General features: G+C 42.3%; 1 protein-coding gene across 2 annotated transcripts; it reads right to left on the bottom strand.

Annotated features, from left to right (window-relative positions):
- Nucleotides 1-62: 62 nt before the first annotated feature.
- Nucleotides 63-17,674, bottom strand: LOC128690220 (ammonium transporter Rh type B). 2 transcript variants are annotated; one of them, XM_053778788.2, is made up of 10 exons: nucleotides 17,522-17,672; nucleotides 14,007-14,188; nucleotides 10,367-10,550; nucleotides 9,924-10,090; nucleotides 3,481-3,612; nucleotides 2,853-2,997; nucleotides 2,079-2,235; nucleotides 1,743-1,876; nucleotides 642-823; nucleotides 63-403 (listed from the first exon to the last, which is right to left on the bottom strand). In XM_053778788.2, the coding sequence occupies exons 2-10, from the start codon at nucleotides 14,185-14,187 to the stop codon at nucleotides 171-173; spliced, it is 1,515 nt and encodes a 504-aa protein (XP_053634763.1). In that variant the 5' UTR covers nucleotide 14,188; nucleotides 17,522-17,672; the 3' UTR covers nucleotides 63-170. The 2 variants fall into 2 exon arrangements, with proteins under 2 accessions (XP_053634763.1, XP_069946777.1); XM_070090676.1 differs by lacking the exon at nucleotides 3,481-3,612 and having other exon boundaries at nucleotides 17,522-17,674.
- Nucleotides 17,675-24,434: the final 6,760 nt, after the last annotated feature.

Here is a 24,434-nt window from a genome sequence, read left to right as displayed (position 1 = left end):
ATCATGTTTGTGTGTTTATAATGCACTATATCAAAACAAATTAAGATTTTTTCTTTATTACAGAATATGATTATTATAGTTTCTCATATTGTACTATAATTTATCATTACAATTTCTACATTTTGTGCATTATAGTAGTGAGTGGTTACAGCTGGCATCATCAAGGATGATCAGTCTACAGCACTGTGATGGGTAATGGTCTCTAGTTGTCCCACCTTCACATTCCTGGGATGGTTAATGGTCTCCAATTGTCCCACCTGAATGTTGATTATCTTCCCCAGCTCACTATTAGATGGTTCTTCCTCCATTTGCTCCTCTTCCTCAGGCAGTTCCCACCAAGGGGCATCACTGTACAGCTGAGGCCATGTCATGGGGTCAAAGGGCATGTAGTTTAGAAGAAGGCCTTGACAAGGGAGAAACCATTATAAGCTGAGAGGGTATGTAATCTAAGCAAATAGAGTTGACTTTTTTGTTATAAACTTCATACAGAAAGTTACTATAATGTACTACTTTTGGCCATATTACAAAAATACACAAGCTTTGTTGTACTCCTGCAGCTACAAGTAAGCTATAACACACAGATAAAGGTGCATAGTTAACTACACACAGGAAATGCAAACATGGCAAGATGTCATGCTTACCAGAAGCTCCACCAGCTGTCAGAGCCATCAGGAGGGTGATGAGGGTGGCCAAGGCCTGGTAGAATGCCTGTTTTTCTGCAGTGCGACCTTCACCAGGAGCCACGTCCTCCAGTTCTGGTATGAGGGGGAGACTGGAGGAAATGTTGATAGCTGGGGCCATAACTGGGTACTGCAGGTACAACCTGTAATTAATAATAATAGCAAGACACAATATTTAGCCCTCAACATGGTGTGTTAGAGGAAGATGGAGTAATGAAATAATTTTATATTTCTATGTCTACCATAAATGTATACCACTACTTTGAGCCAAGCAAGAGAAAACCACAAAAGCACAGCAATAACTACAGGATCTGGTGGTACACAATGCTGTGGGACCTACTGCTATGTTAAGCCACAACCTAGTGATAAAGTAACCATGTAGGACCTAAAAGTAATGCACAACTTTATTGACTTTTTTTTTTAACATCGGCCATTTCCACCGAGGTAGGGTAACCTGAAAAAAAAGAAACACTTTCACCATCACTCATTCCATCACCATCTGGCTAGAGGCACACCAACATTACAGTTCAGATGCCCCTCTAGACTACAATATCCCCACCCCTCCTTCAGAATGCAGACACTGTGCTTACCACTTTTAGCATGCAAGCTGGTTAACTGGTTTCTCTGAATCCCTTCATAAATGTTACCTTGCTCACCTGGTGGTATACTTAATTATCCTGAAAAGATCTAGTGCCTGGTAGTAAACAAAATGTTAATTCTATGGGACTAGATAGTACACAAAATAATCCCTTTAGACTAGGCAGTGTAGACAACCTCATGTGGCCTGACAGCACACACCACAATAATCTCAAAAGGACTGTTTCTAGACACAAGAATAATCTAGCACGGTCTGGTAGTTTGGCACTTTCCCTATTAATGTAATAATAAGTAACAAATTAAAATCTTGGTACATATGGTTATAAGGAAGAGCTCACTATGGATGCAGTGCAAGTAACAGTTGTCCAAGTCATTTTTATATTTCGCAGTACTGACACTAACAGGGATATGATGCCTAGTGATAAATGCAACAATAACCCCCAAGGAACTTTCAGTACTACTCACTCTTTTCCATAGTTTGCCTCAGAGGCAAAGAAGGCAGCACCAACAGAGACCATAGCAGACAGGAGCCCTGGCATACCATGCAGGTTATGGACACCACAGGTGTCATGGAGACCAAACTTTTCCTGTAGCCACCCCTGTTGCCACACCATTGTTAGATACAATCCAGCCACCAGAGAAAGGGGTAGGACACAGAAGACAAAATTAATGTTTTTCTTTTATTAACTTAAAGACAAGATAGAAGAGAAAAATATACATATAGCCCATTAATATTGTATTTGATTTCACCAGAATTACTATCTAAATGAATTAATGGGTGAAAATTAATAAAAGTAATACCTGGAGGTGGGTATAACCCAGGGTGGAGAGGGCACCTGCAAAGTACCCCAAGAGGAGGGCTCCCCAGGGCTGGATCATGAGGCCAGCCACAGCACCCACAGCTACACCGCCAGCCAGGGTGGCATTCTGAATGTGTACCATTGTCCACTTGTGTTGCCTGCCTCACCAACACCAGCAGACATTCAGTAAATACCACTCATCATCTACCACTCACAAGAGACTACTTATCTACCACTTCATAAATCACTCGCCTACTTCTCGTATGACCAAAATTGCTGTGTGCAAGAAACTTCAGTACTGATGGAAGTATTCAAGTATTAGGTAAAAGGTCAATATAATAATGATCTAGGTTATTAATTTTCCTTATACAGTGGACCCCCGCATAACGATCACCTCCGAATGCGACCAATTATGTAAGTGTATTTATGTAAGTGCGTTTGTACGTGTATGTTTGGGGGTCTGAAATGGACTAATCTACTTCACAATATTCCTTATGGGAACAAATTCGGTCAGTACTGGCACCTGAACATACTTCTGGAGTGAAAAAATATCGTTAACCGGGAGTCCACTGTACTTCTTAAATTCTTGCGAGATAGTTTGCTTTCCAATTTTCTTTTTCATATGCACAGTGTTATTACAGCCACTTCCATTCCTTCTCTGACAGGAATAATTTATTTCCCTAACACTCCATCTGCTTCATGTACACAATACTTGACCTGCACACTCCCTAGCTTCCTCTGGCTGCCTTCCCACAGCAGACAAGACATAGCTTACTTATGTGTTGAGGCAGAGAACATGAAGGCGGCCAGGGTAGAGGCTGAGAGGGAGAGGTATGTGTTGATAACCGCCCGTCCTTGACTTCTGCCACTCTCGACCACGCCATTGAAAGATGGCCAGTACACCCACAGGAACAGTGTACCTACAAAAGTTCAGCATTTCTGACAAATTGTGAGCAATAAAAATCTAATTCAGCATTACAACAGACCATTATAAAATAGCTCTAATCTTTCTGGAGGTGTAATTTGTAAAATAAGCTCTCATAATGGGAGCTCAGTTTATTCAAGGACTTAAAACTACTCCCTTTCCTTAACTCTGATTACTTCCTCCCCTCAAGGGAGGTTCCTTGATGCTGGTGAGGAGATCTTGATCTAGGGAATTGGATCTGTGCTTCAGTTCCCTGAATTGAGCCTGAATGCCTTTTATCCCCCCCCCAGGTGCTCCCCCATAATTATAATAAATATAATAATAATAATCTGATTACTTCCTAGCATTGTATGACCCTTATGCATTTAGTGCTACCCTAGGGATATATAATGTAAATTATGAATGTCCCATCTGCAAGTCAGTAAGAGGCAGAAAAGTGTTTATTTATTATCATGAACATATTGGAGGTGTGGCTTACCAATCATGGAGAACATGTCAGGGATGTAGCCTGAGACCTCTCTGGGATGGTCCTTCACAGGAACCCTTCGTAACACACTCCTCGAGAACCCCAATCCAAAGTAGGCACCAAAGGTGTGGATAAAGATAGAACCTAAGAAAGATTAGCACTAGTTACAAGTTGTGTTATTACAGTCATCAGGAAGTGCTGAATACATAAGGGTCATACAGTCTGACAACTGGGTTATCCTAGAATACATCTAAATAATATGCTCTTAATGTGTCTATAACGTGTACTCTGAGGACCACTTTAAATAACATAGGTTAAATAAATAAAAGCTTACAGCTCCTGGGAAATGGGAAGCAATCAAGTTTGACCTAATAGTCACTGAAAATAAAAGCCCTCTTACTATGCTGAAGGGATTAAAAATAGCAAATCCTTGGTAGTCATTGTCAGCTTAATACAGTGGACCCCCGACTTACGATATTAATTGGTTCCAGAAGGCTGTTCGGGTGCCGTTACCGAATAAATTTGCTCCCATAAGGAATATTGTAAATTAGAGTAGTCCATTTCAGACCCCCCAAAAATACACTTACAAAAGCACTTACAAAAGTACACTTACATAATTGTTCAAGTTGGGAGCTGATCGTAAGTCGGGGGTCCACTGTATTAGGGAGGAGGTTCATGGGGCCATTGACAACTTACAGTACTGAGCCCTGCCTCCACATTTTGTGGTGACTAGATGAACCGATTGTGGATAAGATTGTAACCCAATTACAGTATGACCCACTTTTTTTTGTGGTACACAATAAGATGCCTGATTTTTTGAGACTACATGAACTTCCGTACTGTATTGTGTACATTAGATATATATGAAGTACATGTAATTTAAATACATGAAATGATTAATGTAATGTCACTATGCCCAAAGGAATCTGCTAAAACACATTGTGGCCTTAGTAATCCTATTTTTTTAACACAGGAAGAGCACTGGGAGCACAATGAATTAGCTGCTCAAGTGGCACAACTAAAATTAACCCTCCCCAAAGTGCCTTGAGGCGTGCTGGAAGGCAAATGCAAGGGCCAGGATTTCCTGGCAATATCAGATGCACTAAACCTGTATGGGGTCATGCAACACTATGGATAAGGATGTGTAAGGGTATGAATGTGTGGAGACTAGGAGCGTGCAAGTGGCAGGGGTGTGTGAGGGTAGGGGATTAGTGTCTACTAGACTTATTAAAGCCATACAACATTACCTATTAATACTCAATTCTCCTGCATTCACTGTAAATCATCTAATGACCATTTAATCTGTTCTAGCCTTATTAATCTTAAGTTAATTTTAAGTTTGCCTGAAATGCTCTGCATACGAGGGGCTTTCGGCACGTACACTCAACTATTATATTCCTTTGTATAACCATGTATCATGTCAAAATGAATTTATTATTATTATTATTATTATTATTATTATTATTATTATTACAGTTGGTGCAATAAGTTAGCATTTTGTTAAAAAAAAGTCTGCATCAAAGAGAGGATTTCCAAGGTCAGTCAGTGTGTCCTGACAATCAACAGAATTACACCCTTCCTTACTGAACAGGAGTAGCAGGGTCAAGGACTGCACTTCTACAGCTTGTTCACTGATGAAGTCTAATGACAAAGTCTGTTTGTATTAGTGGTAAGTGTTTATTTAGACTTCATACATAGAGTGGGAGAGGCACTGTCAAGAAATTTTAATGAAAATAAGAAAAAATTTTGGAGTGAGTTAAACAAGTTAAGAAAGCCTAGGGAAAGTATGGATTTGTCAGTTAAAAACAGAGTAGGGGAGTTAGTAGATGGGGAGAGGGAGGTATTAGGTAGATGGCGAGAATATTTTGAGAAACTTTTAAATGTTGAGGAAGAAAGGGAGGTGGTAATTTCATGCACTGGTCAGGGAGGTATACCATCTTTTAGGAGTGAAGAAGAGCAGAATGTAAGTGTGGGGGAGGTACGAGAGGCATTACGTAGAATGAAAGGGGATAAAGCAGCTGGAACTGATTGGATCATGAAAGAAATGTTAAAAGCAGTGGGGGATATAGTGTTGGAGTGGTTGGTACTTTTGCTTAATAAATGTATGAAAGAGGGGAAGGTACCTAGGGCTTGGCGGAGAGCATGTATAGTCCCTTTATATAAAGGGAAAGGGGACAAAAGAGACTGTAAAAATTATAGAGGAATAAGTTTATTGAGTATACCAGGAAAAGTGTATGGTAGGGTTATAATTGAAAGAATTAGAGGTAAGACAGAATGTAGGATTGCAGATGAGCAAGGAGGTTTCAGAGTGGGTAGGGGATGTGTAGATCAAGTGTTTACATTGAAGCATATATGTGAACAGTATTTAGATAAAGGTAGGGAAGTTTTTATTGCATTTATGGATTTAGAAAAGGCATATGATAGAGTGGATAGGGGAGCAATGTGGCAGATGTTGCAAGTATATGGAATAGGTGGTAAGTTACTAAATGCTGTAAAGAGTTTTTATGAGGATAGTGAGGCTCAGGTTAGGGTGTGTAGAAGAGAGGGAGACTACTTCCTGGTAAAAGTAGGTCTTAGACAGGGATGTGTAATGTCACCATGGTTGTTTAATATATTTATAGATGGGGTTGTAAAAGAAGTAAATGCTAGGGTGTTCGGGAGAGGGGTGGGATTAAATTATGGGGAATCAAATTCAAAATGGGAATTAACAGTTACTTTTTGCTGATGATACTGTGCTTATGGGAGATTCTAAAGAAAAATTGCAAAGGTTAGTGGATGAGTTTGGGAATGTGTGTAAAGGTAGAAAGTTGAAAGTGAACATAGAAAAGAGTAAGGTGATGAGGGTATCAAATGATTTAGATAAAGAAAAATTGGATATCAAATTGGGGAGGAGGAGTATGGAAGAAGTAAATGTTTTCAGATACTTGGGAGTTGACGTGTTGGTGGATGGATTTATGAAGGATGAGGTTAATCATAGAATTGATGAGGGAAAAAAGGTGAGTGGTGCGTTGAGGTATATGTGGAGTCAAAAAACGTTATCTATGGAGGCAAAGAAGGGAATGTATGAAAGTATAGTAGTACCAACACTATTATATGGGTGTGAAGCTTGGGTGGTAAACGCAGCAGCGAGGAGACGGTTGGAGGCAGTGGAGATGTCCTGTCTAAGGGCAATGTGTGGTGTAAATATTATGCAGAAAATTCGGAGTGTGGAAATTAGGAAAAGGTGTGGAGTTAATAAAAGTATTAGTCAGAGGGCAGAGGAGGGGTTGTTGAGGTGGTTTGGTCATTTAGAGAGAATGGATCAAAGTAGAATGACATGGAAAGCATATAAATCTATAGGGGAAGGAAAGAGGGGTAGGGGTCGTCCTCGAAAGGGTTGGAGAGAGGGGGTAAAGGAGGTTTTGTGGGCAAGGGGCTTGGACTTCCAGCAAGCGTACGTGAGCGTGTTAGATAGGAGTGAATGGAGACGAATGGTACTTGGGACCTGACGATCTGTTGGAGTGTGAGCAGGGTAATATTTAGTGAAGGGATTCAGGGAAACCGGTTATTTTCATATAGTCGGACTTGAGTCCTGGAAATGGGAAGTACAATGCCTGCACTTTAAAGGAGGGGTTTGGGATATTGGCAGTTTGGAGGGATATGTTGTGTATCTTTATACGTATATGCTTCTAAACTGTTGTATTCTGAGCACCTCTGCAAAAACAGTGATTACGTGTGAGTGTGGTGAAAGTGTTGAATGATGATGAAAGCATTTTCTTTTTGGGGATTTTCTTTCTTTTTTGGGTCACCCTGCCTCGGTGAGAGACGGCCAACTTGTTGAAGAAAAAACATACTTTTACAAGAATTCTTCCTCCATAAGCCATGAGTGTTGTAAGAGGCAACTAAAATGATGGGAGCAAGGGGCTAGTAACCCCTTCTCCTGTATAAATTACTAAACTAAAAAAGAAAAACTTTTCTTTTTTAGGTCACCCTGCCTTGGTGGGATACGGCCAGTGAGGTACAAAAAAAAAATACTTTTAAACTTTTGCAGTGGGTTTATATAGTAAATTATGTAGAACTAATCCAATAATTTCTGAGAGTAATTTTCCTTTTAAAGTAACTGAAGATTTGGAACAGCATAGTAACCTAATGGAGCATCGTGACAAAAGTTGGAATCATGACAGGAATTCCAAGTGAGATATTAAAAAACCAATATAAGAAATTGTAACTGTCACGGCAAGAGGAAGTCGATGAGGATTATCAGGATTGAGCTTATAGTGGCTCAACAAGCCACTATAAGCTGTAAGGTGCTTATATGGATAAATACATGCATGGAATTTTAGGATTGTTTTAACTCCACTTTCCCTTGGATCAAACATGATTAGGTCCTATTACCTAGGCACTATATGACCCCTATGAGTTCAGCATTTTCTCATTAGTTTTTATTCTGGTTACAAAAAAATAGCTGAACCAATGAGGGTCAGTTTGTCACTGCAAGGCAAAAGGCTTATGTTAAGGGGTAGGGATAAGCATTAAAGGGGAAAGTCATAGTTGGCATAATATGTCAAACAGAAATTCTAAATTAAATGTGGGACTTTCGGAGAGAACGGTAGCGAGTGAAGGTTCTGAAGATGTAAATGAAGCTTACATGTTGTATAGTCATCAATCATAAGATGTTTGTAAGGATGACCTGGAGTTTACCTGGAGAGAGTTCCGGGGTCAACGCCCACGCGGCCCGGTCTGTGACCAAGCCTCCTGGTGGATCAGAGCCTGATCAACCAGGCTGTTGCTGCTGGCTGCACGCAAACCAACGTACGAGCCACAGCCCGGCTGGTCAGGAACCGACTTTCGGTGCTTGTCCTGATGACCAGATGACCTGACAGTCGTCACAGAGATGCTGGGCATCTCTCTGTCTCCACGAAATGTCTCCTGTCCAATATGTCTCCAAATGTCGGCTATCTATTAATGACTGCTGCATAATGTAGAAATTGTTATGTAGCTGTGTAATGTTGATGGCATTCAGGTATCTAACTTGCTCTAGTAGATCAAGTGGGAATAATAACTATTTTGAGACTAGACATAATGGAAGTACTGTGTAACAAATGGAAAATGACCAAAAATGGGGCTGCCCAAACAGAGTAGATCACACAAGTGCTACTTGGGCTTTAATGCCCGAGCGAAATTTTTTTTAATGTTAGGGGAGCCAGCAGAGACCTCTGGGAATTTTACGGATCTTTTAACATTTGTTATTTGTTTAAAATTTTTAACTGATGTTGTTAGGTAAGACACATATGCAACAGTTAGGTATCTTTATTTCGAAACGTTTCGCCTACATAGTAGGCTTCTTCAGTCGAGTACAGAAGAGTTGATAGAAGCAGAAGATACTTGAAGACGATGTAATCAGTCCATCACCCTTGAAGTTTTGAGGTGGTCAGTCCCTCAGTCTGGAGAAGAGATGTAGGCCACTACTAGTGGCCTACATCTCACCTCCTGGTGGTATATAGGCTCCATCCTGTCACTTCTACTCCTATTGTTTCAGACTATGGAACAATACTCTTCTCCAGACTGAGGGACTGACCACCTCAAAACTTCAAGGGTGATGGACTGATTACATCGTCTTAAAGTATCTTCTGCTTCTATCAACTTTTCTGTACTCGACTGAAGAAGCCTACTGTGTAGGCAAAACGTTTCGAAATAAAGATACCTAACTGTTGCATATGTGTCTTACCTAACAACCTGTCGGTACTTTATACCATTTTAATGTTCACTCTGTCAGACACTGCAACACAAGGGTATCTTGGTACAGACCTGAAATCAACTTTGTCAACTTCTACTAGTGAGAATGGCTGGATTTGAGAGGGACCTGACCTTCCAACGACAACATTCTTACCTCTACTAGTGGCCTACATCTCACCTCCTGGCGTTATATAAGGCTCCATCATGTCAATTCAACTCCATATTGTTTCAGACTATGGAACAATACTCTTCTCCAGACTGAGGGACTGACCACCTCAAAACTTCAAGGGTGATGGACTGATTACATCGTCTTAAAGTATCTTCTGCTTCTATCAACTTTTCTGTACTCGACTGAAGAAGCCTACTGTGTAGGCGAAACGTTTCAAAATAAAGATACCTAACTGTTGCATATGTGTCTTACCTAAGAACCTGTCGGTATTTTATACCTTTTTAACTGATGCTGATTTTTGAAAATTAGCGTGGCTGCATTTGTCTGGAAGACCAAATAGAATATTTCCCTGAAGCTTACAGACACTAGTTGCAGGGAAAGGAACAGTGACATGGCAATGAAAAAAGGTCATAGAATAGAAGAGAAAACTATATAAAACATGAGGTGGCAAAAAGACATGCGTGAACAAAAGCATTTGGCGTGAGGTGCATGTTGTTTTTATCAGTATCTTTACGAGGTTCCAGTCAATTCATAAAAATCCGGAAAGTCAATGGTGGGTGCAGGGTCTTACCACCATGGTCGACGACAGCCAGGATACGGTAGCCGATGTAGGCATTGATCTGGTAGATGGGCACTTCTAGCAGTGCCATCAGTAGCAGTTGTGTGGGGGAGGTAGTGCCCAGTGTGGCACCCACAGAGATGAGCACAGCAGCGCAGGTGAAGGCTGCTTGAACCACGCTGATGATGATAGTTTTATCATAAACCCCATACTTATTGTGGGTGGTAGTCATCCCATGCCCATTCTGTGGGTAGTATTCACCTGATATTTATGAATAATGAATTACATTATGAACAAGTACTAATTCTGTAGGGGTCATTAACGCCTTAGTAAAGAAAATAAATTTGATCCGAGGAAAGGAAGGGTAGCTCTAATTCACAAAATCGAAGACCTTCAGCAGCATCAAGGCAGCCCTCGTGAAGGGCACTGCCACCAGAGTATAAGCCAAGGCTCACCTGATAACATTTAAGGTGATGTATCCGTCATTAGCGGTGGTGACGCCGTCAGCCAGCAGCGCCAGCTGTAGGGTGAGGGCTGTGAGGTACAGGGTACAACCCAACCCAGAGTGACCGTACCGTCTCAGGAAGGTCATCAGGAAGCCGAACCCAATCACCATCATCACTCCAACGTCCTGCAACACTGATCAGAGTTGAGGTGAGGGTTGGGTAAGTGTAGAGGGGTTAGGTGAGTGTAGAGGGGTTGGGTGAGTGTAGAGGGGTTGGGTGAGTGTAGAGGGGTTGGGTGAGTGTAGAGGGGTTAGGTGAGTGTAGAGGGGTTGGAGTGGGGGTTGGGTGAGTGTAGAGGTGTTGGGTGAGTGTAGAGGAGTTGGGTAAGTGAAGAGGGGTTGGGTGAGTGTAGAGTTGGTGAGTGTAGAGTTGGTGAGTGTAGAGGGGTTGGGTGAGTGTAGAGGGGTTGGGTGAGTGTAGAGGGGTTAGGTGAATGTAGAGGGGTTGGGTGAGTGTAAAGGGGTTGGGTGAGTGTAGAGGAATTGGTTAAGTGCAGCGGGGTTGGGTGAGTGTAGAGGAGTTTCGTAAGTGTAGAGGAGTTGGTGAGTGTAGAGGAGTTGGGTAAGTGTAGAGGGGTTGGGTGAGTGTAGAGGAGTTGGGTAAGTGTAGAGGGGTTGGGTGAGTGTAGAGGGGTTGGGTGAGTGTAGAGGAGTTGGGTAAGTGTAGAGGAGTTGGTGAGTGTAGAGGAGTTGGGTAAGTGAAGAGGAGTTGGGTGAGTGTAGAGTTGGTGAGTGTAGAGTTGGTGAGTGTAGAGGGGTTGGTGAGTGTAGAGGAGTTAGGCGAGTGTAGAGGGGTTGGAGTGGGGGTTGGGCGAGTGCCGAGGGGTTGTGTGACTGTAGAGGAGTTGGGGGTGAGGTTTAGGTGAGGGATGGATGAGTATAGAGGGGTTGTGTGACTGCAGAGGGGTTGGGGTGAGGATTGGGTATGTAGACGGGGTTGCATATGTGTACTCATCTATTTGTGGTTGCAGGGGTCGATTCATAGCTCCTGGCACCGCCAGGAGGGTTGAGGTGAGGATTCAACAAGTTTATAGGGGTTGGGGTGAGGTCTGGGTCAGTGTAAAGGGTTTGAGTCAGTGTAGAGTGGTGGGGTAAGTGTGGAGGGGTTCGAACGAGGGTTGTGTTTAGAGAGGTTGACTCAAATGGTATACAATACCGATATGAAGGCAACAAGAGACAAATGAGGAATAATGTGATCCTTTATTGACAACGTTTCGCCCACACCGTGGTCTTTATCAGGTCACAAACAGATCAACCTGGGGAGAGAAGAACTGTACATAGTGAACATAGTGACGTGACGAGTCGGGTGAGGGTAGAATAATGACAGGTTGGATAATAAAGCAATTTTGTCTCTTATTTTCCGTAGGTGTAGATGGGGTTGGGGAGAGAATTAAATATAGAGGGGTTGGGGTGAGGGTTGACTGCAAAGGGGTTAGGGTGAGGGTTGAATGTAGACTGGTTCGGGTGAGGGAAAAGGGGCAGCGTAAATCAGTGGAGCTGAATGAAGGTTTGTAGTAAAAACAAAGAAAAATCACCTGTAGGGTTAACTCAGTGTGGGAAGGTACAAAGGTATGACAAGACACTACCATGTATGGGAGGGTACCTAAACCTGTATTCCCTGGAACGCAGGCGGGAGAGATACATGATTATATACACCTGGAAAATCCTAGAGGGACTAGTACCGAACTTGCAAACGAAAATCACTCACTACGAAAGCAAAAGACTTGGCAGACGATGCAACATCCCCCCAATGACAGGATGGATAATGAGAACCTTCAAAACTAGGGAGGCCAAGCCCATGATGACACTCTTCAGGTCACTTGTTCTATCTAGGCTGGAATATTGCTGCACTCTAACAGCACCTTTCAAGGCAGGTGAAATTGCCGACCTAGAAAATGTACAGATAACTTTCACGGCGCGCATAACGGAGATAAAACACCTCAATTACTGGGAGCGCTTGAGGTTTCTAAACCTGTATTCCCTGGAACGCAGGAGGGAGAGATACATGATTATATACACCTGGAAAATCCTAGAGGGACTAGTACCGAACTTGCACACGAAAATCACTCACTACGAAAGCAAAAGACTTGGCAGACGATGCACCATCCCCCCAATGAAAAGCAGGGGTGTCACTAGCACGTTAAGAGACCATACAATAAGTGTCAGGGGCCCGAGACTGTTCAACTGCCTCCCAGCACACATAAGGGGGATTACCAACAGACCCCTGGCAGTCTTCAAGCTGGCACTGGACAAGCACCTAAAGTCAGTTCCTGATCAGCCGGGCTGTGGCTCGTACGTTGGTTTGCGTGCAGCCAGCAGCAACAGCCTGGTTGATCAGGCGCTGATCCACCAGGAGGCCTGGTCACAGACCGGGCCGCGGGGGCGTTGACCCCCGAAACTCTCTCTCCAGGTAAATGAAAAGCAGGGGTGTCACTAGCACGTTAAGAGACCATACAATAAGTGTCAGGGGCCCGAGACTGTTCAACTGCCTCCCAGCATACATAAGGGGGATTACCAACAGACCCCTGGCAGTCTTCAAGCTGGCACTGGACAAGCACCTAAAGTCGGTTCCTGACCAGCCGGGCTGTGGCTCGTACGTTGGTTTGCGTGCAGCCAGCAGTAACAGCCTGATTGATCAGGCTCTGATCCACCAGGCCTGGTCACAGACCGGGCCGCGGGGGCGTTGACCCCCGGATCTCTCTCCAGGTAAACTCCAGGTAATACCTGGAGAGTATACCTGGAGGTACCAGAAAACTGGAAAGTTATGGCGATGCCCACAGTATGTAGATAAAGATATATATGCACAGTTCAAGACATTTATTGAGCAAATGTTTCTCCACAAGTAACTTCAGTCCTGAAGAAGCCATTTGTGGCAAAACGTTTCCTCAAGGTCTCGAACTGAGCATGTAAGTCTTTATGTACATACAGGTATCAGAAGATTTCGAAACGTAGCAGCAGGTATGAGAAGGGGCACAGCAGCAGGGACGGATCCAAAGGAAGGGCCTCACGAGACACGAGCCATGGCCCTCGGGGCTCTCAGAAAAAAATTGTTTGCACGAAAAAAAAAAATCTGTCAATATTGAATTTAGCAACTCTGCTGAACTCAGGCACTTGTTTCTAAACATACAAGCAAGTTATCCCTACCCAGCCAAAAACTATTTTAATGTCAATCAATGAATCTCATATACATGTGTATATATATATATATATATATATATATATACACATATATATATATATATATATATATATATATATATATATATATATATTATATATAATTATATATATATATATATATATATATATATATATATATATATATATATATGTTTATATATATATATATATATATATATATATACACATATATATATATATATATATATATATATATATATATATATATATATATATATATTACACACACACATACACACCATGGTCGGAACAATATCCAACTTACCAAGTTAAAGATGGAAACTAAACGATTTAGTTCGTCCTGGACTTTACAGTTTTCCAAGAGGAACAGGAACCTTGTCTAGTTTCCATATACCCCCCCCCCCTAAAAAGTGCAAATGAATGTTTACTTGGATAAAATGTTTGTAGATTGGGAGTGGAGTGCCCATGATAGCTGGTGTAGTTCCATTTGGTACCGTCGTAGAAAGCGTCGTACCGTACAAACACGATGAAAACCAGCATCACTGCGAACTCTATGAGAGAAGCATAAAACACGAACCATCCAACTCTCCTCACTAGGCGCATCATCATGCTGCAAGGAGAGTGATTACCATGGGTCATGGAACAGTGGTTACCATGGATCAGGGAACAGCTGTTACCTTGGGTCATGGAACAGTTGTTACCATGGATCATGAAACAGTAGTTACCTTGGGTAACTTCATAAGGTTAGCTTAGGCTAATCTTATGAAGTACAAAGTCATAGGTCAGGGAAAATCAACATGTAATACAGGTATTACATTACTGGTGTACAATACAGGCAAGTTGAAGTGAGGGGTCACCAGTACTGGTGACCCCTCACTTCCACACCAGTACTGGTGACCCTCACTATCACCAGTACTGGTGACCCTTCACTTCAACACCAGTACTGGTGACCCCTCACTTCAACACCAGTAATAGTGACCCCTCACTTCAACACCAGTACTGGTGACCCCTCACTTCAACACCAGTACTGGTGACCCCTCACTTCAACACCAGTACTGGTGACCCCTCACTTCAACACCAGTACTGGTGACCCCTCACTTCAACACCAGTACTGGTGACCCCTCACTTCATCACCAGTACTGGTGACCCCTCACTTCATCACCAGTACTGGTGACCCCTCACTTCATCACCAGTACTGGTGACCCCTCACTTTATCACCAGTACTGGTGACCCCTCACTTCAACACCAGTACTGGTGACCCCTCACTTCAACACCAGTACTGGTGACCCCTCACTTTATCACCAGTACTGGTGACCCCTCACTTCAACACCAGTACTGGTGACCCCTCACTTCAACACCAGTACTGGTGACCCCTCACTTTATCACCAGTACTGGTGACCCCTCACTTCATCACCAGTACTGGTGACCCCTCACTTTATCACCAGTACTGGTGACCCCTCACTTCAACACCAGTACTGGTGACCCCTCACTTCAACACCAGTACTGGTGACCCCTCACTTCAACACCAGTACTGGTGACCCCTCACTTCATCACCAGTACTGGTGAATATGAGGCTTGTGCAACACTTTGTCTTTACTGCAGAAACATTTCACCTGCGCAGCAGACTTCTTTAGTTGAATAAACGTAAATATAACACTGAAGACAGTATAAAAAGTAATTCTGAGGTGATCAAGCCGTTAACTTTCATAGGTGGTTTGTTCCTGAACCTAGAGCAGAGGCATGCGGCCAGGTCTTATATACTAGAGCAGAAGGAAGGTGTAGCAGCTGGAGGCCGAAGCAGATCATGCTAAATAATAATAATAATAATCTTTATTTCTACAAGTACATGTACAACTTATACGGACCATAGCTGACATCAATGATATATTACTATATAGAAAGCCCTTTGTTATGCAGAGCATTTGGGCAAATTAGGTTATTTTGTTCCCAGGATGCCACCCACATCAGTCGACTAACACCCAGGTACCTATTTACTACTAAGTGAACAGGGACAGCAGGTGTCTTATACACCTCTAATGTTTCCACCCGTACCGGGGATCGAACCACGGACACTCAATGTGTGATTTGAGTGCGCTACCAACCGAGCTACGGGACACCGTAAATAGTTGATTAACAATACTTTTACTGTATGCAGCGTTATCGCTTGTATATGACTGAAGAAGCATGCTGTGCAGGCGAAACATTTCGACAATAAGGATACTGAAGTGTTGCAAGCATGTCTTAGTCAACACAAGTATAACAGGAGTGTGGGAGGGGGAGGCAACCGAAATAGTAAATTTATTTAGGTGCAGGTACACATAAGTACAGTTATCATACCTAGTAACATATGTGTAAATTACCCAGGATAACCCAAGAAAGTCAGACCAAGAGACTTATTTCCATTGAGGTGCTTGTAATAGCCTATTATTAAAAGCCTAGCTGTTTATAATATTTTTCAAGTGGGCCTGTGACTGGCTGCCACGATCTGGCTAGACACTGCAGTGGCTGCTCTTTTCAGGTTAGATCTTTCAGGCAGAGAAATAAGCCACATTTAAGGCTGGGAAGAACACTAAGCTGGGTCAGTCAAGAAGTCATCAGGAGCTGAACACTTCTCCAGGCTGAGGGACTGACCACCTCAAAAACTATTTTTCCAAGTCTGATGAATGAATTACATCATCTTTACCTCCTACTACACCTGCAGCCTCTAATTTATTTTCCTCTGTATTTGACTGATTCTAGAAGCCTGCTGCGTAGGTGTAACGTTCAATCAACATTAAAAGATACCCAACTGTTGCACATGTATCTTGTGTACTGTATCAGTGACGCTACCGGGGAAGTGATAAATTTTTATGAACTGTGTAATGTGTTTGCAAGGTGTGCTGTTCCTATGTTGGAAATATTACCAGTGGCCTCTCATTAAGGTTATCACTGCTACATTAATGTGTTTGCTTTAAAAAGACACGTGAGCAAGCAATATTAGAAAACGTTTAGGTTCTGGGACCTTGATCACTTCCAACCAAAGGTTTATCACATTAATGTGTATCCTCGAGTCTACTAGTCCGTATTAAGTGTAACAAAGGTATGGGTCAAAAAAGTTCTTGGAGGTAAGGCTTATAAGGTCATGGATTCAGGAGGGTGCGAAGATAAAGCTAGGTCAAACGTCAGTAACTTATAAAGTTATGAGCCATAGATAGTAAAGGATAGGTTGCATGAAAAAGGGTCAGGATAGGACGTGGAGGTCAGAATAGGTGAGGAGAAATCGTCACGAAGTCAGAATACCAAAAGCAGATTAGTAACATTATTCAACAAAGTTAAGAAAAAGTCATTGTTTCACAGACAGGTTGTTCGCATACATTGTTCCAAATTTTGTAGCCTGTTCACTTTTGAATGATACGAAAGTCAGATTTATGTAGTATAAATTTTACTAGTAGTGCCAGTATCGATGTAATAAATACGTTAAAACATACCCGTGGTATAGTTTATTTGTGTCATTACGATTTCGTAAGTTATATTATGTTCATAATTACGTGGTTCATCCTCACCCCCCCCCTTCTGACCCGGTGCTTTGACCAGTCCTAAACTGTAAAGGGAATGTAAAGGAATTAGAACACAGGAACGTAAAGGTTGGAAGTATATATTGAGTGCAAATAAAATTTTAAGATTTACCTTATAGCCTACATGTTTATAAGACAAAATATCAACCATCTTGCCACAATGTAAAACGTTGAACAGGCTTCCATTTCATATTTATATACCAGTGAATAAGACACAAGTGCAACACCTGGGTGCATTTATTTCAGAGATTATTCGCCCACTAGAATAAAGCCCCTGATGGGCGAAACGTCTCTGAAAAACACGCAGTTGTACACGTGTTTTATTCACCAAGGCGTTAGTAAATACCCAGACGGCAGTTCCGGAGGGGGTGCTGATTAGATGTAGTTACCTTGCTGCTGGTCATGTAAAGGCACCTGCTAAATCAGCTTGAAAATCTTAGCAACTGGGGGACCTGAGACAACTTGTAATTAAGACGTAGAAGCCGGTGAAGCAGCTGCTCCAGCACTTGACAGGGCACTGACGCTCCACACGTCTCCTAGATCGACCGTGGACTGGTGCAGCCAGGAAGATGATGATGGCTCCGTGATCACTGGTGTCACTTACTCTTACACAATACTACATTATGTATAACCTTGTCCTAAATCTTGCAGTCCTAGTCAAATCGTTTTTACCATTCTGACCTTTGACTCTGTGCTGACCTTATTTGTGAAAAAAACTGCTAAAATGTATTAGACCAGAAGTTATTTTTTTTGCAGTGAGCTTTCTCGTACATTCCTCTAAATTTCAAAACGTTTAATTTACTCTATGGCTGATGGCAAGAGTCATAGCGATGTGTATAAACAATGTAAAGGTTTGTAATATGAAAGTAGGCCTTATAGCAGACTAAAAAAAAAATACCTAAAACCTCCTGACGACTGTGGATAATATTGTTTTTATTAACACATCGGCAGTTTCCCACCGAAGAAGTGTGACCCGAAAAAGAAGCAATACTTTCATCATCACTCACTCCATCAGTTTTGCCAGAGGCGTGTCTACACTATAGTTAAGAAACTGCTACATATCAACACTCCTCCCTCGGAGCGCAGCCATTGTACTTCCCACACCGTAAAAATATGAGAATGTATACTGATGCACAAGATAACTCAAAAGGACTTAAAAGGGCAGACAAGGACTGACTGAAAAACGTGATCATGAACAAGGGGACATAAATGAGTTGGTTACTAAAATTCCAATGATTTGCAGCGAGAATATAATCAGAACTGGGAAATAAGCTACGAGGACAGGCATAATGAGTTCAGCCTAGAATAGAGGGCATGGTGGGACATGATAAGTAAGTAAGTAAGTAAGTTTATTCAGGTATACACAAATACAGTTACATAGAATTATCATACATAGCAGCATATGTGTAGAGAACCTAGGATAACCCAAAAAAGTCAGACAGAGTGACTTATTTCCATTGGGGTCCTTTTACCTTATTATTATAATATAAAGGTTATAATATTTTCTTATTATTCTACAATGAAGATAACATTTTATTATGATACTAAAAAGACTATCTACTACACCAAGGTCATTAAGACTATCTGCTGTAATTCATCCTGGCCTACATGTTCTCTTGGTCCCAGCCCCAGGATGAATCTTACGATTTTGTTCTGGGTGATTTGCAGTCTATCTTTCAGTTTTTTTGTCAAGGCAGAGTACCAAGAAGAGCAAGCGTAATCCATATGGCATTGTATAAGGGCTAGACATAGGGTCCTGCGAGCCTCAGTAGGTAGACACTGTGCTTGTCTATACAGGAACTTCAGTCTGGCATTCGCTTTCTTTACTACACTGTTCCCTATTAATTCTCCTGACATGCATGGGTCAAAGGGGATTCCCAAATATTTTACTGATGAAACCAAAGTGATGGGCTCCCCATTACATTGAACATTAAAATTATTTACCCTTCTCAGTTTGTTTCGTGCCAAAGAGAATGGCTTCAGTTTTCCCTAGGTGTAATGATAGTTTGTTGTCTACTAACCATTTGCTCCAGGACTCCAGTTCCAGTGTTAAAACATTAGCAATATCTTGTGGGTCTTTACCTGACACTAACAGAGCACTGTCATCTGCATACAGTAGGAGTTTGCACTTGACACTGATAAGCATATCATTGACATAACATAAGAATAATAAGGGACCCAGAATACTACCTTGGGGAACTCCACATGTTATCGGCAGGGGTTCTGATTCTGTTTTGTTGATTTTGACTATTTGTCTCCTGTTGTTAAGGTAGGACTTAAACCAGTCTACAGAACCTATACCGATAGCTTGAAGTTTATTACATAATATATTGTGGTTGACAGTATCGAAGGCCTTTTGTAGGTCTAAGGTTACCATATCTATGAGGTTCCCCTCTGACATTTCAGTTCTCAGGTAATCCATCAGATTAATAAGGGAGGTGTCGGTTGAGTAGGATCTTCTAAAGCCCGATTGATAGCTATGGAGAATGTTGTTGTCATTAAGGTCACTTGTTCTATCTAGGCTGGAATATTGCTGCACACTAACAGCACCTTTCAAGGCAGGTGAAATTGCCGACCTAGAAAATGTACAGAGAACTTTCACGGCGCGCATTACGGAGATAAAACACCTCAATTACTGGGAGCGCTTGAGGTTCCTAAACCTGTATTCCCTGGAACGCAGGAGGGAGAGATACATGATTATATACACCTGGAAAATCCTAGAGGGACTAGTACCGAACTTGCACACGAAAATCACTCACTACGAAAGCAAAAGACTTGGCAGACGATGCACCATCCCCCAATGAAAAGCAGGGGTGTCACTAGCACGTTAAGAGACCATACAATAAGTGTCAGGGGCCCGAGACTGTTCAACTGCCTCCCAGCACACATAAGGGGGATTACCAACAGACCCCTGGCAGTCTTCAAGCTGGCACTGGACAAGCACCTAAAGTCAGTTCCTGATCAGCCGGGCTGTGGCTCGTACGTTGGTTTGCGTGCAGCCAGCAGCAACAGCCTGGTTGATCAGGCTCTGATCCACCAGGAGGCCTGGTCACAGACCGGGCCGCGGGGGCGTTGACCCCCGGAACTCTCTCCAGGTAAACTCCAGGTAAGGTACTTAACTACTTGAGAATACACCGCCCTCTCTAGAATTTTAGATATTATACTGAGTATACTAACAGGCCTATAGTTGCTTACATCAGACCTACTATTTTTCTTGAAGATAGGAGTAACTCTGGCCTCCTTGAACCCCTCCGGTACGGTATTAGTGGTGATTGATAGATTTATTATGTGAGCAATAGGGATTGACAGTTCAGAAGCACCATCTTTTAGGAACTTAGACGGGATGTTATCAGGGCCTGTGCTCTTAGTTGGGTTTAACCTGCTTAGTTCTTTTTGAATAAAGTCATGAGATACACTTACTAGTTGACAACTGTTTGGGGTTACCCCTTTATTGGTATAGTATGTTTGAAACTTATCAGAGTCTGTGTTAAAGGTATTTGATGCAGCTGGTAGTTTACTTACTAGTGTTGATGCAACAGATGTGTAGTATGAATTAAAGCAATTTGCCACCTTAATTGTTTCGTGGCATACCTCATTATCGATAGTGAATACTATGTTAGACCTATCTACTGGCTTATGGCTATACCCCAACTGTTTTAGTTGTTGCCAGAGCTTTCTGGGGTTATGCTTATACTCTTCAATTTTTGAGCAGTAGTGCTTTGCCTTTGCTCCTTTTATAAGTCTCTGTACTCTGTTCCTCACCCTTTGGAATTCATTTAGTGCTGCAATATCCTGTCTGGTCGCAATTCCGATTTCTCATAAAAAAAAAATCTTTTTAGCAGCTGGTCTCTGAATTTCATATTATCTAATATCTCAGTATTCATCCAGGGTTCATTTCTTCGTTTAATCCTAACCTTTTTAACTGGTGCAATATTATCAAGGATGGTAGTGAACATTGTTTTGAATTTTTCCCAGGCATCGTTTACGTCCGTGCAACTTGTTATCTCTGTCCAGTCACAATTGTGTAGCCTATTTACCAGTGTTTCTTTACTGTAGTTTCTAGTTGACCTCATTTGTATTGTCCTGTGTAGGCCTATCCTATCCCTAGTGATTTTCCTGGTGCAGTAAATGATGAAATGATCACTAAGACCTGTGGTAATGACGCCTGACTGACTAATGTTCTCAGAGCGGTTACAAAGTATGTGGTCAATTAGGGTGGCTGAGAACTGTGTGATCCGGGTTGGAGTATTAATTAGTTGAGTGTAACTATTTAATCCTAGAATTTGCTTATACCTTTTGCATAGCCCGTTATTTTGCTGCTGAAAACAGATATTGAAGTCGCCCAGTATTATTGTCTCGCAATTGTTTTCAACTCCGGACAAGACTCTAGAAAAGTCTTCTAAGAACTGGTCCTGGGTAGGAGGGCGATAACTAGTTCCTACTAAGATGGGTTTGGTCATAGGAAGCAGCACTTCAAACCATAGAATCTCCAGTTTATTGTTATTTAAATCAGGTCTTGGGTTGTAAGCTAAGTCATTTCTAATGTAGGCACATACTCCACCACCCTTTCTGTTCCTATCTAAGCGTTTTATATTGTAACCATCTATTTTGACCTCGTCGTCAGTCACCGTATCATCCAACCAAGATTCAGAGATGGTTATAACTGCCGCCCTAATTTTGTTAGCTAGAATCCTAATCTCTGCCAATTTAGGAAGAAGTGATCTTGCATTGACATGAATAAAGTGAAGGCCTGTTTTCATAAAACAATCATAATCATCAATATATGGCAATGGGTCATTTGTATTAAAATTAGGTAAATCAATGTCATCACTGCTAAAGGGTAACTGTGCCAAAGTGCATTTGTTACACGCAAAATGAATTCTGGCACCGTTTATCTGGAGTTTACCTGGAGAGAGTTCCGGGGGTCAACGCCCCCGCGGCCCGGTCTGTGACCAGGCCTCCTGGTGGATCAGAGCCTGATCAACCAGGCTGTTACTGCTGGCTGCACGCAAACCAACGTACGAGCCACAGCCCGGCTGGTCAGGAACCGACTTTAGGTGCTTGTCCAGTGCCAGCTTGAAGACTGCCAGGGGTCTGTTGGTAATCCCCCTTATGTATGCTGGGAGGCAGTTGAACAGTCTCGGGCCCCTGACACTTATTGTATGGTCTCTTAACGTGCTAGTGACACCCCTGCTTTTCATTGGGGGGATGTTGCATCGTCTGCCAAGTCTTTTGCTTTCGTAGTGAGTGATTTTCGTGTGCAAGTTCGGTACTAGTCCCTCTAGGATTTTCCACGTGTATATAATCATGTATCTCTCCCGCCTGCGTTCCAGGGAATACAGTTTTAGGAACCTCAAGCGCTCCCAGTAATTGAGGTGTTTTATCTCCGTTATGCGCGCCGTGAAGGTTCTCTGTACATTTTCTAGGTCAGCAATTTCACCTGCCTTGAAAGGTGCTGTTAGTGTGCAGCAATATTCCAGCCTAGATAGAACAAGTGACCTGAAGAGTGTCATCATGGGCTTGGCCTCCCTAGTTTTGAAGGTTCTCATTATCCATCCTGTCATTTTTCTAGCAGATGCGATTGATACAATGTTATGGTCCTTGAAGGTGAGATCCTCCGACATGATCACTCCCAGGTCTTTGACGTTGGTGTTTCGCTCTATTTTGTGGCCAGAATTTGTTTTGTACTCTGATGAAGATTTAATTTCCTCGTGTTTACCGTATCTGAGTAATTGAAATTTCTCATCGTTGAACTTCATATTGTTTTCTGCAGCCCACTGAAAGATTCGGTTGATGTCCGCCTGGAGCCTTGCAGTGTCTGCAATGGAAGACACTGTCATGCAGATTCGGGTGTCATCTGCAAAGGAAGACACGGTGCTGTGGCTGACATCCTTGTCTATGTCGGATATGAGGATGAGGAACAAGATGGGAGCAAGTACTGTGCCTTGTGGAACAGAGCTTTTCACCGTAGCTGCCTCGGACTTTACTCTGTTGACGACTACTCTCTGTGTTCTGTTAGTGAGGAAATTATAGATCCATCGACCGACTTTTCCTGTTATTCCTTTAGCACGCATTTTGTGCGCTATTACGCCATGGTCACACTTGTCGAAGGCTTTTGCAAAGTCTGTATATATTACATCTGCATTCTTTTTATCTTCTAGTGCATTTAGGACCTTGTCGTAGTGATCCAATAGTTGAGACAGACAGGAGCGACCTGTTCTAAACCCATGTTGCCCTGGGTTGTGTAACTGATGGGTTTCTAGATGGGTGGTGATCTTGCTTCTTAGGACCCTTTCAAAGATTTTTATGATATGGGATGTTAGTGCTATCGGTCTGTAGTTCTTTGCTGTTGCTTTACTGCCCCCTTTGTGGAGTGGGGCTATGTCTGTTGTTTTTAGTAACTGTGGGACGACCCCCATGTCCATGCTCCCTCTCCATAGGATGGAAAAGGCTCATGATAGGGGCTTCTTGCAGTTCTTGATGAACACGGAGTTCCACGAGTCTGGCCCTGGGGCAGAGTGCATGGGCATGTCATTTATCGCTTGTTCGAAGTCATTTGGCGTCAGGATAACATCGGATAGGCTTGTGTTAACCAAATTTTGTGGCTCTCTCATAAAAAATTCATTTTGATCTTCGACTCTCAGTCTGGTTAGCGGCTTGCTAAAAACTGAGTCATATTGGGACTTGAGTAGCTCACTCATTTCCTTGCTGTCATCTGTGTAGGACCCATCTTGTTTAAGTAGGGGCCCAATACTGGATGTTGTTCTCGACTTTGATTTGGCATAGGAGAAGAAATACTTTGGGTTTCTTTCGATTTCATTTATGGCTTTTAGTTCTTCCCGCGATTCCTGACTCCTATAAGATTCCTTTAGCTTGAGTTCGATGCTTGCTATTTCTCTGACCAGTGTCTCCCTTCGCATTTCAGATATATTGACCTCTTTTAGCCGCTCTGTTATTCTTTTCCGTCGCCTGTAAAGGGAGCGCCTGTCTCTTTCTATTTTACATCTACTCCTCCTTTTTCTTAGAGGAATAAGCCTTGTGCATACATCGAGTGCCACCAAGTTAATCTGTTCTAGGCATACGTTGGGGTCTGTGTTGCTTAGTATATCTTCCCAGCTTATATCGGTTAGGACTTGGTTTACTTGGTCCCACTTTATGTTTTTGTTATTGAAGTTGAATTTGGTGAATGCTCCCTCGTGACTAGTCTCATTATGTCGGTCTGGGGCTCCACGCATACATGTCTGAACCTCAATTATGTTGTGATCTGAGTATATTGTTTTTGATATGGTGACATTTCTTATC

The sequence above is a fragment of the Cherax quadricarinatus genome, chromosome 32 (assembly GCF_038502225.1).
Source record: "Cherax quadricarinatus isolate ZL_2023a chromosome 32, ASM3850222v1, whole genome shotgun sequence".
In the NCBI taxonomy this organism is placed as follows: Eukaryota; Metazoa; Arthropoda; class Malacostraca; order Decapoda; family Parastacidae; genus Cherax; species Cherax quadricarinatus.
This window is presented reverse-complemented; position numbering and strand designations above follow the sequence as displayed.

What these genes read in the sequence shown, in the direction of transcription:
- LOC128690220 (XM_053778788.2), bottom strand. Translation starts at nt 14,187, where the DNA reads ATGATGATGCGCCTAGTGAGGAGAGTTGGATGGTTCGTGTTTTATGCT. An exon ending in TCTACAAACATTTTATCCAA is followed by an intron (nt 10,551 to 14,006) that starts GTAAACATTCAT and finishes AACTCTGATCAG; the next exon opens with TGTTGCAGGACGTTGGAGTG. An exon ending in GACAGCTGGTGGAGCTTCTG is followed by an intron (nt 404 to 641) that starts GTAAGCATGACA and finishes TCCCTTGTCAAG; the next exon opens with GCCTTCTTCTAAACTACATG.